This window comes from Podarcis muralis, chromosome 8 (assembly GCF_964188315.1).
Source record: "Podarcis muralis chromosome 8, rPodMur119.hap1.1, whole genome shotgun sequence".
Classification (NCBI taxonomy): Eukaryota; Metazoa; Chordata; class Lepidosauria; order Squamata; family Lacertidae; genus Podarcis; species Podarcis muralis.
Window position 1 is genome coordinate 42,141,895 of NC_135662.1, and position 19,722 is coordinate 42,161,616.

Here is a 19,722-nt window from a genome sequence, read left to right on the forward strand (position 1 = left end):
CCGCTGCTGCTACTGCAGCAGCAGAAATCTGTCCTGTTTAGACAGATCCCAGAACTTTATTGCTAAATTAGTAATGAGGGTTGGGGTTTACAAATGACACTGCTCCTTGGGACACGTCTACTTCAGCCTGTTTCCTAATCTGGTTGTTGCTAGTTTCTTCCATTAAGACAGTTTGAGGTAGTTGGTAGTGATCCCGCTGGTAGGTTTTTAAATTTGTGAATTCGTCTTAATTTTTTTCTGTAGTAAGAGGGATTTTTGTAGCATTACTGCACAGTACGCCTTGTCTGATGAAAAATTCCTGTGTTTTGCTACAGCATAGGCGGGGAACCTTTTTTGTCTGGACAGGCTGGATCTTTATCTTCCCGTAACCCAGGATCTAACTTTGACAGATGGGTGATCTCACCCACTTGTAATCCTCTGATTTCGTAATGATGCCATGTGATTGATGGGTGGGAGGGAGGGTGGTCCTGCTTACCTGTCAAGGTTGGCCTGTCTGGGTGTGGTTAGCTAGAGCCTAAGTATTGGTTGATGAGTGGGAAGTTCAGGCCTGCTTTCTACAAGGTTTGGGTGTGCCCATCTGAACCATACACAGTCATACCTTAGTTCTCGAACGCCTTGGTACTTGTATGTTTTGGCTCCTGAGAGCCGAAAACCCCGAAGTAAGTGTTCCGGTTTTCGAACGTTCTTTGGAAACTGAACATCCGACTTGGCTTCTGCGGTTTCCAATTGATTGCAGGAAGCTCCTGCAGCCAATCAGTTTACCTTGGTTTTTGAATGGTTCCGGGAGTCGAACGGAGTCCCAAAACGGATTAAGTAGGACAACCAAGGTACCACTGTAATACTTTTCTGCATCTTTACCTTGCACATGGCATCACATATGATATGAGTTGTGGGGCGGTAGGCTTTGTTTTTGGAAACTGGACTTACAGGGCAAATGGAAAGGCTTGGCAGGCCAAATTTTGCCCGGGCTGGAGGTTTTCCATCACTGTGCTACAGACATTGATAACTTCTGATCATCTTAGCTTGTCTCTAGGAAGAAAGCTATATTTAGATGAAGGCCTGCTTCAGTATTAAAAAGTGCAACACTTCATTTTTGGGGGTGATCTATACAGCTCTGAACATAGCTTGCAGCTTTTCATAACATTTAAAAACTTCATAATATAGGGCCTGACTCTACAAAACCTGCTTTCTCTTTACAATTGCCCATGAATGGCTTCTAGCACTAGGACCATGAAACAGTCGCAGTGCAAGTGCCTTAAAAATGGCAAACACAGCCTTATTAGAGCTATCCTTTTCAATATTTTATATTCAAAGGAAATTTTTCATAAATCTTACCACATTCAAAGGAAAAATCACCATCTTGTTCCTTTGGAGGACAGGTAAGACCCACATAAATAAAAAATGTTTGTGTGTTTATTTCCTACTAGGGAAAATGTGTGTTGACTTCTAAAAAACAACAACCTTTGATTCAGCTCAGATCTCTGTTTAAAAAATAACACTTGGTTGTTTCACTAAAGCTTTATTGCAGTGCATGTGCAAAATGGGTTCAGAGTTGTGTTCACATTTGCAGACTTACCCTTAACCATAGAGTAGAGCATGACATTCAAAGCTTATTCTAAAGAGTTTCGTTTCCTTAGCAGTAGCTATGAAATGTAACATTTCCTGGTCTCTTGACCCTGATCAGAAGAGCCTCATGTAGATTTACGGCTCCCTTCACCCAGTCCCTCCCATTTCCAGTGCCAGTTCTCTCCACCATTCCCCTGAATGACTGAAGCATGTTGAAGGGTTACATCAGCACTAGCTTCAAGCATGGTGAGTGCTAATCCAGCCCCTCACTCCATAATTTCTGGTCATACTTACATTGGTAAACCTGACTCTATTATTTAGTCATCACTTTTATACCCCACCTTTCCTCCAAGGAGCTCAGTGTGGCCTATATGATTCTCTTTCTCTCCATTTTATCCTCACAACAACCCTCTGAGGTAGGTTAGGCTAAGAGACTAACTGACACTCATTGCTGAGATCTAACCACTACACCACACTGGCTTTGTTAACCATGCTGAAGGGTGGTGCAGATGTAATATTTAAGGCTGTCTGGGGAATAGTGGGATGAATTTGCATGTGAGAGGGAAAGGACTGTGTGATAGTTACCATTCTCCTGATCTTTTAATTGAACTTAGAGATTGTGCCCATACCAACACACAAACATTAAAAGCTGTTTTCTGAAGACTACATCAGAAGTGTACTTGAACATTTCAATTCTTGATTTTGCAAGAGAAGCAGTCTTTAAATTGGTTTAAAAATCTTTGTAACATTATTTGCTCATAAAATAATAAACTATGTTGCAATTCTGTGATACTATAAGATTCTCATTTTATTTTTCAGTTGATATCCAGGAAAGGCCTGAGTCGCTCACTATTTTCTGCAACCAAAAAATGGTTTAGTGGCAGCAAAGTTCCAGAGAAAAGTGTAAATGAGCTAAAAAGCACTTCTGGCTTGTTGTGAGTAGATCTACTCGCCATAAAAATGTCAAGTACTTGATTTCGATTAGGTTTTGGCTTGCTGATTTCCACATGTTCCTTGTGATTTCTTTTGTCATTGATTCACACATTGGTTGTATTCAGACAATAATATCTCTTCTTAGTAAGCTCAAATGCGTATAGACCTTCTGTTAGCACACAGAACCATGTCCCTCTGAGATTAAACCAGAGAATAAACTTTACACTGAGATTAAACTAGGAAGTCTTCAGTTAACCATAGTTTCTCATTATATCTGAACCAACAAACTATGATTACTGGCTTGGAATAAATCAGGGTATTAGACGTGCTTCGAACTGTAGTTTAAGATCCTGGCTTCTTTAGAAGCTGGTGACAACAATTTCCAAGTTTGGATGTAACTATGCTTAATCAAAAATTCCATATTTAGATGCAGCACATCTAAGAAGAAAGGGGCTACATGCATTGACAGAAGGCCTGTGCACATCTTGGCTTATTAAACTGAGATATGATCCTTCGCATCAGGCAATTAAGTTTGTATCCTACTTTGTTCAAAGATTAAAAACTTGCATCCACTATAGGCTTATAATTTTTGTTTTTAGTGGTGATGGTTGTGTGAAGATTGTCTTAAAAGGTATTGATTAACACTAGTAACACCAGTTAAATACGTGTTCTTAACTACCTCCATTGCATGTCTTCTAGATATAAAGCATAACACTTCTGCATTTTAATAAGTAGGTGTGGTTCATCTACATGCCCTGGGACTGCTGATTTAACAACTATTCATTTTTTAACTTGTACAACTATTGCAACTTTTAAAAAAAAGTTGACAAGAATCCTGCTATTTTATCCACATTGGAAATCTGTATCGTATTTTTGAGCATGCCTGTAAAAACTCAGTCCTTCAGATTACCGTTGAAATTAGAGGTGATGTTTAACACTTTACAAAAATTACGCAATTTGCCTTTGATCACTGAGTTGGGTCCAAAGTTTTTGCTCTGTGATTGGAAGGAGCTTCCTGTCACTGGAGGACTTCTTCCATGGAGTCTCTCATTTTGTTCATGGGATGAATTCATCTGCATCCATGGAATCCATCCATTCCATGTGTTTGGAAACAGCTGTTAGATACTAACCAGGGATTGTGGTCACTTTAGTGCCCTTTTGAGCATTCAGAGGTTGGTAATTCGGGGAAGCACAATGTTGGAGTATCTGTACCTTGGTTTAAGTCTTGTGTTATTAAGAATGCGGTATGTTCTGTTTCCCTCAAATTTTGTTTTTCATAATGTCTTACGTTTTTAGGTATCCTCCAGAAGCGCCAGAGCTTCAGATCAGGAAAATGGCAGATCTGTGTTTCTTGGTGCAACATTATGAACTGGCATACAATTGCTACCATACAGCAAAGAAAGACTTTTTAAATGATCAAGCAATGCTTTATGCAGCAGGAGCACTGGTTAGTTCATTAATATTGATTGTTTTGGAACGGTATACAATTCCTATGTTTCTATGTTTCTAATTCAAACAGGTTGGGTGGGTATGTGGGTGATTTGTAGGGTTGGCATTTACCCACCTTTGGTCATGTTGCATATCATCTGTCATAGAATCATAGAACTGTAGAGTTGGAAGAGACCAGAAGGGTCATATAGTCCAAACCCTTGCACATGAAGCAATCTTTTGCCCAATGTGGGGCCAACAACAACAACAACAACAACAACAACAACAACAACAACAACAATAAATTTATACCCTGCCCATCTGGCTGGGTTTCCCCAGCCACTCTGGGCAGCTTCCAACAAAATATTAAAAAACAGTAGTCTATTAAACATTAAAAACTTCCCTAAACAGGGCTGCCTTCAGATGTCTTCCAAAAGTCTGGTACAGTGGTACCTCAGGTTAAGAACTTAATTCGTTCTGGAGGTACGTTCTTAACCTGAAACTGTTCTTAACCTGAAGCACCACTTTAGCTAATGGGGCCTCCCGCTGCTGCCGCCGCGCAGTTTCTGTTCTTATCTGAAGCAAAGCTCTTAACCTGAGGTACTATTTCTGGGTTAGCGGAGTCTGTAACCTGAAGCGTCTGTAACCTGAGGTACCACTGTAGTTGTTTTTCTCTTTGACATCTGGTGGGAGGGCGTTCCACATGGCCCTACTGAGAAGGCCCTCTGCCTGGTTCCCTGTAACTTGGCTTCTCACAGCGAGGGAACCACCAGAAGGCCCTCACCACTGGACCTCAGTGTCCTGGCAGAATGAGAGGGGTGGAGACGCTCTTCAGGTATACTGGGCCGAGGCCATTTAGGGCTTTAAAGGTCAACACCAACACTTTGAATTGTGCTCGGAAATGTACTGGGAGCCAATGTAGGTCTTTCAAGACCGGTATTATGTGGTCTTGGCAGCCGCTCCCATAACCCTGAGATTAAGAGTCATGTTCTACCAACTAAGCTATCTAGTCCTTCTACGGTTTAGAGTATTTGATCTGCTATTGTGAAAGAGAAGCATATAATTGTAGCATGTGACCAGAGTTGGAGGAGGGGGTTGTTGGCATTTTAGATGGTGCAATTAAAATGAACAATCAGAGAAGGGAATCAGAATTTAGGAAGCAGGATGCAGATTTCACATGGCCCCTTCCAAAATCCCCACGTTCCCTTCTATCTTGGTTTGATCTTACATGTGACTGTTACTAGCCCAGGTTAAATAAATCAAAACAAAACTGACTCAATTTTAATCAGTTTTTTCAAAGTGACTTTAAAGGTAACCTGAGCATCATTGCTGAGTATCCATCATTATTTCCTTGTAGAATCATCTTGTAAGTTCTGAGGGTTTGAAGATTTGTGGGGTTTTTTTTGTGTGAACCATTTAAACTTTATACAGTGGTGCCTCGCAAGACGAAATTAATTCGTTCCGCGAGTTTTGTCGTCTTGCGATTTTTTTCGTCTTGCGAAGCACGGTGTCGGAAAAGTTTTGGAAAAGCTTCAAAAATCACCAAAGTCTTTAAAAACCTCAAAAAAGGCTACCACACCGCGTTCTATGAGTTGCTCCTCGAAGTCAAGTCGCAACTGTATTAACGGTGTTAAGAAAAAGGAAACAAACTTGCAAGACGTTTTCGTCTTGCGAAGCATGCCCATAGGGAAAATCGTCTTGCGAAGCAGCTCAAAAAACAAAAAACCCTTTCATCTAGCGAGTTTTTTGTCTTGCGAGGCATTCGTCTTGCGAGGTACCACTGTACAAGCATATGTGAAAACACAAATCACCCTGCTGCAAAATGCAGTTGAATCATAATAGAGTGTGTATGTGAAATTTACTTGAATACAGTTTGTTTGTAATAAAAGCTTTGTAGCAAAAATAGTAGATAATGACCAATTGTTGTTTTATAGGAAATGGCAGCAGTATCTGCTTTTCTTCAGCCAGGAGCACCTAGACCATATCCTGCCCATTACATGGATACTGCAATTCAAACATATAGGGATATTTGCAAGTAAGTGTGGCTATTTATTTTCAGTTCTTCCTGGTAGAAGATAGACTGTAGTCTTACTGAATATTGTTTTCATTCCTCAATGGGTAATTCATGATTACTCTGGGTAATACCAGTAATATAGGGTGCTGGCGGTGGTGGTGTTGTAGTTCAACTTTTGAATAAAATGGCTCTGGTTGACTAGGCAGAGTCCAGCCGCAACAAAGTTACTTTTGGTCTACCAGAGGGAAAATCCAAATACTCTAAAATTAAGCATGTATTTAGTTCTACAAGAACTCACAAGTTTTATAATTAACTTATCAAAGAAGAAACCTGGTTAAATCCTGCGCAGATGCTCCATATAACTTATATATTGCAGTGCTAGTTAGTCCTTGTAGCCCTGAACACAATGAGACCACCTTTGATAAAGGCAGGGCCGTGGTAATTCTGTTTAATTAAAATGTGCCATTCATATACTAATCTGACATTCATATACTGATCTGTCAAGCACCACTGATAAAACATGCATTATAAGATATATGTAACTGGGCTTGATTTTATGTCTTTTAGGAACATGATGCTGGCAGAGAGATGTGTGCTGCTTAGTGCTGAAGTATTAAAAAGCCAAAGCAAATATTCAGAGGCAGCTGCTCTCCTGATACGTTTAACCAGTGAGGTAAAGAAGACTTCTATTAGCTGGTCTTGTGCTTTGAAATGAGACAGGCTTTCTTTGAACTTTTTCTAATAAATAACTAAATTATAAAATAGAGCTTTCTAGATAGAAAGTTGTAATGGCCCTTGGGGGGAAAAGATTATCATGTCAGATGTTGATTCTAACTATTTGCATTCCATTGAATAAAACTATTCTGCTGCTTCTTCTCTGCATCTGTTAATTTATGGGAAACCCACAGAAGTCTTGTTATGACCACAAAATAAGGAAGCCTTTGCCAGCCTGATGCCCTCAATATGTTTTGGACTCTGAAACATCTGGGCAGCACCAGGTTGATGAAGGCTGGAATAAACTCTCATTTTGAACATTCTGCTAGCCTTTCTTGAAGGAAAGTTGACAGGCGGTTAAATGTATAGTTTGCAGTATGCTACAATCTGTGATTATAAAGCACACATGTATTCAAGTAGGATAGTATAACTACAGTGGTGCCTCGCAAGACGAAATTAATCCGTTCCGCGAGTCTCTTCGTCTTGCGGTTTTTTCGTCTTGCGAAGCACGGCTATTAGCGGCTTAGCGGCTATTAACGGCTTAGCGGCTTTAAGAAAAAGGAAACAAACTCGCAAGAACTCGCAAGACGTTTCGTCTTGCGAAGCAAGCCCATAGGGAAATTCATCTTGCGGAACGACTCAAAAAACGGAAAACCCTTTCGTCTAGCGAGTTTTTCGTCTTGCGAGGCATTCGTCTTGCGGGGCACCACTGTATTGAAGAAACTTTAAGCTACAGTTTTGCTCTTCACATTTTCTTGTGTCTCTTAGAATCACACTTTTAGATAGCAGCAGAGTAGTCTTAAAATGAAGTATAAAACTCCCAAGATGCAATATAAAGATTCCCCCCCCCCCCTGTCTAGTAGACATGAGATTAGAAAGACCAATAGTGAATACAATTATTTCGTGTTGGGGATCTGTTAAGATTGTGTGAGGCTACTTTGTACAGGTAACTGATTAAGAGGAATTACTCCTGTGTCATTTTAGAATTGTCCAGAAATTATTTTGAAACCATTTCGAAATTATGTAAGATGTTTCAGTTATAAATTAAAAAGGTAACGTAGCTCCTGTTTAGTCTTCCAGAATTACAACTCAAAGTTAGCTTGTAATATTCCATACTTGTTCCATGTCTTTTTTGCTTTTTGTTTAATTGAAATATGTTAAAGCTTATATTCTTATTCTTTAATTTTTCTGTTGAAAAATGGCAGCAGAGCGCTTGGATGGGAATGGTGAGTGTTAGAAATGTCAGCCTGAGTAGCTGGAGGTTTAGGTAGTGCGTTAAATCTGTTTTTACTCATCTGTATGCCACTGTGTTTTGATATCTGGATATTGATTAAAATACCAGTGTAAGAGAATTTTTTCATGTTGATGATTGTGTGTGGTTCTGGATACTAACATGAACATCACAGCACTGTTGTGCTCATTGGAGAACACTCCTCATTTGCTGAACTATTGGTAAATGAGACTTAGAAGGAACACTACATTTTTGCAACAAGCTCTGTGGAAGGAAGCTTCTTAAAATGTTTAAGCTTTGACTCATTTTTATATTGTTTCTACAAGCATTTTCCATAGGGTTTATTCAGCTCCTTTGTTTGAGGCATCACAAGTACTGAACCAAGGACAAAGGCCATAAAACGTCCTTTTTATACCAGCTCACTTTGATCTTTAAAAAGTCAAGCAGAACCAGTGAAATAGATAATAGTTCACTTTTTGACATGCAGTACAGAAAACATGGTTTGCTATTACTTGAGAAATAAATCATCAAGGGTACTGTTGTAGCTCTTTGCAGTGAAATTTGGATGCAGCGTATTCAGTGTTGGCTAGTGAAGATTTATAAAATTGGCATATATTCACTGCATCAGTAATACTATAGAGCCTTGCATTGTTTCAGACTTCAGAGCCTTCTCTGGTAATAGGGAATTTATATTTAAGAATATGGACATCACTGTGCTTTCTGGGTAATTGTAACTTGTCTCTTATCACTCACTGTTTTTAATAGGATTCAGATCTGCGGAGTGCACTGTTGCTCGAGCAAGCTGCACATTGTTTTATAAATATGAAAAGTCCTATGGTTAGAAAATTTGCCTTTCATATGATACTGGCTGGCCATAGGTATAGTAAAGCAGGGCAGGTAAGTTTTCTGTGTTAGGAAATAAGTACATATTCTGTAATTTTCCAATTCTCTTGATAGTGTTTTAGCACCTTTGAAATACTTGATCATTGTTAAATACTGCTTGAGTTGAGTGGAAAGTTTTATTCTACATCTTTGGGAGGGGAAACTCAGAAATGAAATGTTTCCGATTCCATCTACTGAAGAGAACATAGGTAGTTGTATCTCAAGTGCTGGCTACCTTGATGCAGGTGGGATTAGCACTCTGTATTGAATTACCAAGACCATTCTTATGCTAGATATTGGGGGACCCTTCAGAGCAGATTAGGAGGGGTACAAGGGAAAGGTAAATTATCGGAAATTGCTTTCCTAGCCATTCTGCTGATGCAACCCTTACTATCAGTTTAGGGACACAGTTGGCTTGTGTTGACCTGCCCTTATTTTCCCCAGTATTCAGTAATCTCAGAAAGCTGTTTAAGGTAATGGCTTCTTATATTGACATAAAATATCCTTTTGAACTTTTTGGGTTTTTACTCTTTAGCTCTAAATACATCAGCAGGTGGAATTGTATTTACCGTACTTCACTTTTTATCTTTCAGAAGAAGCATGCTTTACGATGTTACTGTCAAGCCATGCAAGTTTATAAAGGGAAAGGATGGTCACTTGCAGAAGATCATATAAATTTCACTATTGGTCGGCAGTCTTTTACACTTCGGCAGCTTGACAATGCCGTATCTGCATTCAGGCATATTTTGATCAATGACAGCAAGCAAAGTGCTGCTCAGCAAGGGGCCTTCCTCCGAGAATATCTTTATGTTTATAGGGTAAGATGTCAGTTTTTATCCTCAGTGTTCTGCAATTGTCTTTTAACTTTTCCCTGCTTGATACTAAAATGTAAGTTAACCTTACCTGATGACGTACGCAGAAATGCTATATTGAATGCTTGCAGCTCATGTTACTTTATGTAGGGCCATGTCTGGCTAGCATCTCACTGATGCCTGTCAGCTGGCTTCTGTATCAAGCAGTTTGTTCCAAAAAAGATGGTCATTTAGTATGGACACAATATGATGTTCTAAATTCTATCCCACTACTCAAAACTTGTATATAGTAATAAGTATTTGTCAATTGCTATAAATGCTAGTCCTTGTTCAAAGCACTGCATGACTAATTTCATGTATCGAAGTGGACTTTGGTGTGTCAAAGAGTTTCTTTTTCCATTTAGTAAATCTTTAGTTTTGTATATTCCAATTCTCAATATCTAGTTTTACTTGCCAAAAGTTGACCAAGTTCTGCTTTTCTTTCTTGCAGAATGTGAGTCAGCTATCACCTGATGGGCCGTTACCACAACTTCCTTTACCTTATATTAATAGTTCTGCAACACGAGTGTTTTTTGGACATGACAGACGGCCATCAGAAGGTTAGCACAAAAAAGGGGATTTGTTCTTAAGCCATTTGAGTTCATTAGGATAGCATACCTTAACATAAGGTTGGATTTGTACATGCTACAGAATGAGAAGGTAGACTAGACTGTACCACTTCATACTACAGGTGGATATTATATTGCTTTTGTATATACCTCTGCATCAGAAACTTCCTGCATACAGTGAACTAGCACATCAGGGAGCAAAGTTGATGGCCAGCCCTTTTCCTGTTGTGCTGGGGTTTTTTCCCCTGTTTTCAGGAATTTTTATTTTTAAGTTTAGATGGGCATTAAAATACATTCTGAAATGCTGCAACCTACTCTACCAAGTCAGCATCCTACTTCCTCATTTTGTAAACTGCTTTGAGGTTTTTCCTACAATCAGATGGTATATAAGTTTTATGAAATAAATAAATAATTTCTGTTGCATTTTAAGGCCTAATTCTGTGCTATTCAAATATATAGAAAGTGAATGATTTCAGCATTTCCCTTCCTCACCTTAATGCACTTTAATAAATATAAGATTAATGGGAGTTCTTGCTAATGGACAGATTCAGAAAAACCGAGCCGCCTTTGGTTGCTGTGGTTTGGATGCTTTCACATGTAAGCTGCTCTAACAGTTGTAGCACCAGACAATAAATAGTACCTGGGCATTTTTTCCTCTTGCTGCTAGTTTTTCTGCCACAGTTCCTATGCTAATCATGCTCATTCTCCTAAAGTGTTTGAACTATAAACAGTCAGTCCAAGAGTTAGAACAGTTCTTGCACTAAACACTATAGTCAGGAGTTGCAGTTGTCTTAAAGCTTGGCTTCATCTGTGTGTCCACACAGCCATGACCCACCCCAACCCCGTCCTGGTAAGCTTAGCAACACTGATGTCATGAGAGCAGTTTCCATCTCTGCTGCTTCACACCAGTCGCTACTGAATTTTAAATCTATTTTGAGCCTTCTATGTATGACTGTAGATTAGAATTAGTTCATAAGTTAGAAAGAAAAAAAAAATATTAGTGATTCTGCAGTCAAAAGTTTGGGCCGGCTAGTTCAATATGTGAACCTTGGTCCCCTCCCACTGGTTTGTTGATGTCCCTACCCACTTATTGTTCTGGATTTCAGTCTCACTGTCTGTCCTTTGGAGTTCTGCTCCCAGCAACACATACCATCTCTTGAAAATGCATGTATGAAACAGGCATTTTAAGAAAATTGTATGGTCTCCCAATTGAAAGTTGATTCACCATTTGTAATAAAAACAGAAAAAGTTTTTTGTTTGGTACTCTCTGGTGTACTGAAGTGATTGTGATTTTTTATTATTATTCACAACTAGGTGAAAAACAGGCAGCAACACACATAAGCCTTGATCAAGAATATGACTCTGAATTCTCCTATCAATGGAAGGAACTTGAAGAGCAAGCTGTGGCTGCAGCTAACAAAGGCACAGCACTTTCTAATTTCCAGCCAACACAGTATTGTCTGAATAAGTATTCAGATAACTCTAGGTTTCCACTTGGTGTAGTAGAAGGTAAAAAATTTGTACAGATTTTTAAAAATCGCACATAAAACTAATATTATTTCAGCAAAGTTGTTTATGGAATAGAAATGCAGTGATAAGCTTTTAAATTATAAATGCCTTGGTTTATTCTCACATCTTATAAGAATAACCTCCCTAAATACATACATTGACTTTTCTTTTTAATAGAGCCAATAACTGTGGAAGTAGCTTTTAGAAATCCATTGAAAGTTCCACTTCTGTTAACCGACTTATCACTGCTTTGGAAATTTCAACCAAAGGATTACAATTCAAAGAATAATGGAGAAACAAAGGAAGTAGTAAGTGATTTAATCAAGTCCTCTAAAAAGACTTCAAACACTACTAGCAATATTTGTATCTTTCAAAATCTTTTTACTGAAAAGTAAATCAGTGCACACTTTCATATGTTGATTTTCATTCTACTTAGTTTTTAATCCCCCAGAGATTATTCACAGCCTCCTCTTAGAGGACAAGGTTTAGAATTGTGCATGACCTCTGCTCTTGGAACTAGGAGTCCCACCTCATCAAAGGGAAATTTACCTTCTCATTATTATAGAGACAATGACTATAGTTGAAATTACTGAGACTGAGACTCCCCACCATCACCTTGCAGTGGAGAATGGAGGCTTCTGCTTTATATTAGCTGTAGTTTATTGTGTCATCCAAATCCTATACCTTAGTGAAAACAAGCCAACATTATAAATTATGGTTTGAAGTTGGCTTGTTTCCACTAACCATACTTAATTTTAGTCATATGTTTGGCAACACAGGAAGCTGTAGTTAATCTAAAAAGAAAGCAAAAGTTTTCAAACATACGGCTACACCAGAGGAGGAAGCGGGGAGCACATAAGTACCCCAAAGAGCACTAGGCTCTTTCTCATAATGCAAAATTTGGTTTAACATTGTGTCCAATCAAACCCGTTACATAGGATACCTGCCCCCCCAGCTATACTTAGGTTTTTGTTTTCGTAAACTATCAAGCTTGAAATACATTAAAATATAATGTTCTTAGAACCACTATTGGGAACAGTTTGCTACTGAGAAATAATGGTGTGCTTAATTGAACATTGTTTTCATAATTTATTTTAGGAAACATCTGGAAAAGATATGATTGGAGCTGAAGTAATATCAGAGTTTTTGATGAACAGTGAAGAAACTAAAATGGTGGGTACCTAATTCTCTCCCCCCCCCCCCCCCCGCTTTAAAAGCAAAAACTTTTCGAGAACCTCACAAAAGGAGTTAGACATAAAATGCTTTTAAACATTTCTTTTGGGAGGCACTTTGTGGGGGAGGGATTATTTTTCAGTTTTAAATAACTCACTAGAATTTAATTCCTACTTTAATAGTGCTTACATTATTTAAGATGATACTTGGCAGTAGAGAAGCATTGCAGTGGGGACGTTCTTTTCCATGTAAAGGGCATCTGGGCAGCCCTTTAACAATATCTGAGCAAGTATGCTGTAGAATTGTAAAGACACAAGAAAAGCGATGGCAAATAGTTTGCCTATGCTACAACGTTGCATTTATTTTCTGAAACACTCCTGTAGAAATATGTAAATTGTATTAATCTTGCAGATAGCTTCTTAGAATGGTAAATGTAGATGCTTGTTTTTGTTTAACTAAAATGGCGTTTAAATGTAAAATAACTACACTAGCAACAACAAAAATTTAACATATCTCCACAGGCAAGACTAAAGCTCTTTCCCCATCAAACAGGGGAGCTACACATTCTGGGAGTCGTTTACAATCTTGGCACCATTCAGAGTACTTCAGTGCTAGATGGAGTAGACCCTTCTGCTGTACTGCAAACAGGTATGCCTGTTGTATTTTTATATCTAACACAGGGTCTAGTAACACATGGAATGTGGTCCATAGGGCTGGTTCATTCAGTTTTGCCCACTACTAATGGGATATAGGTATTTCAGTTCATGATTTGTTATCATGACTAGACCATAGTCTTAACACCAAATTTGGTACTTCCCTAGGCCATATGAGGGTGATAAGCTAGAGTTCTGGTTCCCTTGTAATATCTAGACCATAGTGTGGGTTCATGCACTCCTGTGCACAAGATGTAGCGCAGAAGCATCCACTTCCATTTTCAACTAACTGCGCTTTATGGCCCATCCTGCAACTGGTTTTAGGGTTAACAATGGTTTATGGAATTATTAATCGCAGTTACAAATTGACTTGTTTTCAGTCTAGGTTTAGAAATAACAAATCACATTTATTTGGAAACTCAGCAAGTGCTTCTGATCTCCTTTTCACTGATGAAACCGGTGCAGGGAAGGGGATGGTGGAATATACAATCCCAAGGATTGTGTGCATAGTGCTAAACTGGGATTTATGTGTTATTACCAACATGGCAATAAAATACTACCTGTAAATATATGTGTCGACATCATGAGATGGCTACATCACATGAAAGAGATTTTCTTACTGCTGCAGTGTTGCCTGTTGAACTCCCATATTACTTAGTGAAAGAAAGGGTTTTCCAAATTCCAACTTCACCTTTACCAGAAGTAACATGAAAAGGTTGCCACCAAGAAAGTCACCAGAAAGCAATGGCTCATTGGATCTGGACTTGTACAAGCAGCAGGGTGCTGTGCAGTGAGATTATCCTGCCCCCTCTTCCAGCTCCCATTAAAAGCTGCTTCTGAGGACTGGCACAGGATGTTGTGTGGAGGAAGGAGGTGTAAAAGCCTTGTTGTGTGAGCCACCACCTGCTTATACAATATGGGATCCAAGCCAATCTGTTGATCGTGTTGTAAAGTTACGTTTAACATTAAAACCTCATCATTTTAACAGCCAGGCACACATACCTTTTATGTCAACAAAATAATTTCATTATATTTAGTTTCATCATTAAACAAACCTGTTTGGGAGGGATGATGATGAAGATGGTTTCTTTCAGTGTCCAATTCACTTGTAACAGTTGTAAACTCAACTCAATGTGATCTTAAAAACCAGCTCAAATTTTTATTATCTGCTTACTTGTTGTTCCTCAATATCCTGTTGGTTTTCTTTTCAGGAAAATTTATCTCTAATGGAATGTCAGTACGGGGTCGACAAGATTTAGAAATACAGGGCCCTCGTTTGAATAGCACAAAAGAAGAGAAAACATCTATTAAATATGGACCTGATCGACGTTTAGATCCTATCATTACAGAGGAAATGCCTTTGCTAGAGGTACAGCTAATCATTGACAACATTGTCAAATATGTAACAGCTGCTTTTGAAATACATAGGTGTTTCTTCCAGTTTTTCCTTTATTACTCTGTATCAGATTAAACTTGTTAAGTTATAGTGCATAGAGTTGAAATTTGAAGCCCGGTTAAATTTAATTCAAGTGTGTTGTTGTTTAGTCGTTTAGTCGTGTCCGACTCTTCGTGACCCCATGGACCAGAGCACGCCAGGCACTCCTGTCTTCCACTGCCTCCCGCAGTTTGGTCAAACTCATGTTGGTAGCTTCGAGAACACTGTCCAGCCATCTCGTCCTCTGTCGTCCCCTTCTCCTTGTGCCCTCAATCTTTCCCAACATCAGGGTCTTTTCCAGGGAGTCTTCTCTTCTCATGAGGTGGCCAAAGTATTGGAGCCTCAGCTTCATGATCTGTCCTTCCAGTGACCACTCAGGGCTGATTTCCTTAAGAATGGATGCGTTTGATCAATTCAAGTGTAAAAGAGTGTTAAAGTGGAAAAGACTGTAAACTGTAAAAGAGCATGATGCATCTTCTTCCCCAGACTTATTGCACTGTATTTTTTCTAACGTTGGCTGATAACAGCTTTCTGAGAAAAAGAAAAACTATTTTGAATTCTTGTCACTTTCTACGTGGTACTCTTTTCATGTTAATTTTAGTAAAGGTGAAAATGGAATTTGGAAAACCACCTTGACGTGGGCTTGATTCTGCAAAAATTATTTCTATTGATAATTATGGACAAATAAGATAGTCCTGCCTTAATGAACTTTGTCAGTTTGTCAAAACGTGTTCCTATGTTTCTCTTCCAATGCAGGTCTTCTTTATAAATTTTCCTACAGGGCTGCTTTGTGGAGAAATCCGAAAGACATATGTAGAGTTTATGAATGTAGGCAAGTGTCCTCTGACTGGAGTGAAAGTTGTCTCTAAACGGCCAGAATTCTTTACCTTTGGTGGCAGTAGCACTATTTTAACACCACTAAGCCCTTCAGCATCTGAACACTGTAGCGCTTACAAGACTGTTGTTAAGCATTCTACCTCCCTATATTCTCTGACGTCCTCCGCCGATTCTTCAGACTTTGGGGTTGGAACAGGATGTCAGCCAGAAGTGATAGATGTCCCCCTTCCTGATTCTGTACTGCTCCCCGGAGCTTCAGTACAGCTTCCCATGTGGTTACGTGGTCCAGATGAAGAAGGTGTCCATGAAATAAACTTCTTGTTTTACTATGAAAGTATTAGAAAACACTCAAAAATGTGGTAAGCTTAACTATCTTCCTTACTTCTGAGTTAAGTGGAGTTTTGTTGGGGTGGATCCAGACGTGTCCTTCCACAAACAGCAGGATGTCAGACTAGAAGATCTTTCTGCAGAGTATTAGCTTATAACAACAGTTTTATTATTGGCTGTAATGTTGAATCCCATTCAATTGGTTATATGCAGACACTTTTGCATGGGCAGAAACCTATATCCTTTTCATTCATTCAATGTGTAAAGCCAGTACTTCCTTTAAATTACATGTCTGGGTAGGTTACAAAATTTTGGGGTAGAACAGATTCAATACTTAATTAAATTTGTACCATTTTTAATCAAATGACTGCTTATAGTCTTCAGATTCTGGATGAGCCTGAGTATTATCATTGGGTTTGATTCTAAGCACGCAGATGAATGTACTACGTGGAAAACTGGATTTATTTATTATTTAAATTTTAATGCTGCTTTTCCATATACATATGCTTAAAGTGGCTCACAACAGAACAAAAATGAAAATCAATACAATGTTACAGTCACAAATGACAAATCATTTCAAAACATAACATGGCAAACCAACAAATAACTGTTTGATTATATTAAGTTAGCATTTTAAAGTTGTCATAAAGCAAACTCACAATGAAAACATAAAAATCTATATATTTTGAAATAAAAGAATTCTATGCACTTATACATTTGGACACCTCTCAAAACACCTCAGCTACATTTGGCATGAGGCCATGGAGTAGGTTTTTGTCTATTTTTGGATACCAGTGGATACTATTTTGTAACAAAATGGCGGACTACACAGCAGTGTACCACATAGAAAAACAATATACCATAAAATAATATAAAATTCAGAATAAGTGTAAATCACAATGATCAACAGTACACACCACTGGGATCACAGTTCAGGGAAGGCCTCTGTGATTTTTTTAAAAAGGATTAAGCAAGCACCTGAAGCTAAACTGTTATTTCTTGCCTACTATTAGTAGGAAGGGAGTCCAGTAAGGCAGGTGGCATCAGATATGTGGAACTTTTTAGAGTGAAATGAAACTTGATGCAAAGCTCGTTTCAGTGGGCATGTAGATGCATCAGAGCGAATTTCCCCTCATTTTTAATGCAAACCATCTTAATTGTTAGTGAACAACTTCCTGGTGCTGAAGTGCATGTGAGGAAAATACAAAGGTGGTGAAATGTTACATATTTTCTCTTTCCAGTCACAGAGTATTGAGACATACTGCCGTTATTTGTACCAGTCGATCACTGACTGTACGAGCTACCGTATATCGAAGCAATGCTCTTGAGGATGGAAAAGGTGATGGTGACAACATGCTAGTGTTTGTGGATGTGGAAAATATCAATACCGTAAGTCTGCTTAGAACTTGGTCCAATAGTGTTTGTATTTTTAAATTGAAGCTTGCTGTCCTCAAAATGTTGGGGAGTGTGTAAGATATCCTTAGGTGGGATAAGAATGCACACACCCCTGCTTGAAGGCAGGATCGTAGAACCTTTAAAGGAAGTTGTTGTTCCTTCCCCTGGAGCTTCAGTTTGCTCAGAGCACATTGCTTATCTTTGTCTTCTCTAACTTTGACTTTTTAATATATATTTATAGATCTGTGCATAGTCTCTTAAAACTAATTTTCAAAAACTAATTTTACTGGATTGAAAGTTCAGAACAGGCATAGGCAAACTCAGCCCTCCAGATGCTTTGAGACTACAATTCCCATCATCCCTGACCACTGGTCCTGTTAGCTAGGGATGATGGGAATTGTAGTCCCAAACATCTGTAGGGCTGGAGTTTGCCTATGCCTGGTTCAGAATAAAGTAATTTTAGTATCATTCCCTGTTCTATTGAACCTTTGGCGATGCAGACGTTTAACTTCTAACAGCATCTAGGGTAGGGTAAATTTAGAAATGTCACTTTGTAGTATTCAGCTTCATTATGCATAATTAAAATAATTGGCCTGTTCTGAACCTCTTCAGACGTCCTTTTCTCTCTAGGGGTCTAGCTTGGGAGAGATTGGAGTGTGCTTCTGCCAAATGGGCCTCCACATCTGTACCTCACTTGGTTTGCTATGGAGGGAAGTGAATAACCAGATCTAAGAGATTCTGTGCCTTTGTTCCTCTGAGATTAAAATCTCTATACAGAGGGTTTAAACTTGCAGTGTTAAGAGAGATCTCCACATTCAAATGAATGCAGGATCTTCTGATTCAGTTACTTTCTTTCATCCACAACGAAGGGAGTAGAGGAACAAGCTGACAACCTTAAGGCCCACTTCTAATCTCTCTCCAGGCATGAACCTGGCAAGGTGGAGATAATGTGCTTAAGTAGGGCTTCGTTTATTTTGTTTTTTCAGTGGACAGATTAAAATAGGTGTGGAAAATGTGAATAATGAAATCTGGAAGATCTTCAGGTGCCACGACTCACACTCTCTCTTTTTATATGAAAACTTTACTTGAGTTACTAACTCTTGCAATGTATTAAATTCTATTGAGCAAATGCAGCCAGAGTTGAATTAGGGACAATTAGGTATCCTTAAAGTATACACCGGCTTAAAGTGCTTCCTGACAGGGCCTTTTATGGCAAGCAGGCCATTGAGATTTGATTTTTCTGTGTGCATGTTTGGCATGTTAGATTGTGTACATACATGTTCCTTACCCCACAGTCATAGATTGCTGTCCAATACTAGTGGGTGAAATTTGATGGGATGTTTCTGGAGGTTTTTTTTTTGTCCCTACACTGTCCTTTTTCTGTTCTGGAAGCACCATTTTGTGAATTGTCCTGATCTAACCTTTTCAGAAAGATGCATGAATAAAAATACTAAATATTTTGAGTAATATCAAGCTATTGAACATTTTCTAATATATGACTTAAATAAAATTTCATCTCTTATCTCTCTTTTTGGTGCTTGCTTATTAGAGTGAAGCTGGTGTAAAAGAATTTCACATAGTACAAGTATCTAGTAACAGCAAGAACTGGAAATTACAGGAATCCATAAATCTGTCTGAAGACAAAGGTTTGTGAATTGCAGAAGTAGATATGGTAGTTCAAATTGTGTTTTGTATAAATGTTTAGGCTTGGATCCTAAGAACGGCAAGTTCAGCTCATCAAATGGAACTTTCCTGCTTCCTTTTGACTGCAGCTCCCTGCACCCCCAAAACTGTTCCTGAGGGTCTGTAGGACATTATTTAATGTAGGGGTGGGAGGGAGGGAACAGTAGTTGTGCTTGGGAAGTGGTGGGAAAGTTCTGGGCCAGAAAAGTTGTGGACAAGAAATTGTAACATGTCACAAGTAAAAGATTAAGAAGCACAAGAAGAATTTTTGTTAAGTACTTGAAGAAGAAAAATAGTATTACCCTAAAACACACACACACGTTTGTCATTATGCTGCTGTGTGTAAAATATGTGAGCTTAGCAGTTATGATGTTAAAGTGTAAACTTATATGACATGAGAAGCAATCCATATTTGGTCATTCCTTCTAGCAGATATTAAGCTGGCTAACAGAGAGAAAGGAAAATTGTGCTTGAAAGCAGTAAGATGCAAGCATTCAGTAGGTAAGTATTCAGTTTTTTGGA

General features: G+C 38.7%; 1 protein-coding gene across 12 annotated transcripts in view; it reads left to right on the forward strand.

Annotated features, from left to right (window-relative positions):
• The window catches only part of TRAPPC8 (trafficking protein particle complex subunit 8), a 52,508-nt gene that overhangs the window by 23,984 nt on the left and 8,802 nt on the right, over positions 1-19,722 (forward strand). For 7 of the 12 annotated variants that reach the window (XM_077933073.1, XM_077933076.1, XM_077933074.1 and 4 more), the window contains 16 exons: positions 2,386-2,501; positions 3,796-3,946; positions 5,862-5,962; positions 6,509-6,614; positions 8,652-8,783; positions 9,362-9,586; positions 10,071-10,179; positions 11,503-11,697; positions 11,875-12,005; positions 12,796-12,870; positions 13,392-13,518; positions 14,735-14,892; positions 15,715-16,154; positions 17,364-17,511; positions 19,067-19,163; positions 19,633-19,701. In XM_077933073.1, the coding sequence (XP_077789199.1) occupies positions 2,386-2,501; positions 3,796-3,946; positions 5,862-5,962; positions 6,509-6,614; positions 8,652-8,783; positions 9,362-9,586; positions 10,071-10,179; positions 11,503-11,697; positions 11,875-12,005; positions 12,796-12,870; positions 13,392-13,518; positions 14,735-14,892; positions 15,715-16,154; positions 17,364-17,511; positions 19,067-19,163; positions 19,633-19,701 (2,380 nt within the window). Of the gene's footprint in view, positions 1-2,385; positions 2,502-3,795; positions 3,947-5,861; positions 5,963-6,508; positions 6,615-8,651; positions 8,784-9,361; positions 9,587-10,070; positions 10,180-11,502; positions 11,698-11,874; positions 12,006-12,795; positions 12,871-13,391; positions 13,519-14,734; positions 14,893-15,714; positions 16,155-17,363; positions 17,512-19,066; positions 19,164-19,629; positions 19,702-19,722 lie in introns of all 12 variants that reach the window. The other 5 variants (XM_077933072.1, XM_028737084.2, XM_028737086.2 and 2 more) reach the window with 1 other exon arrangement.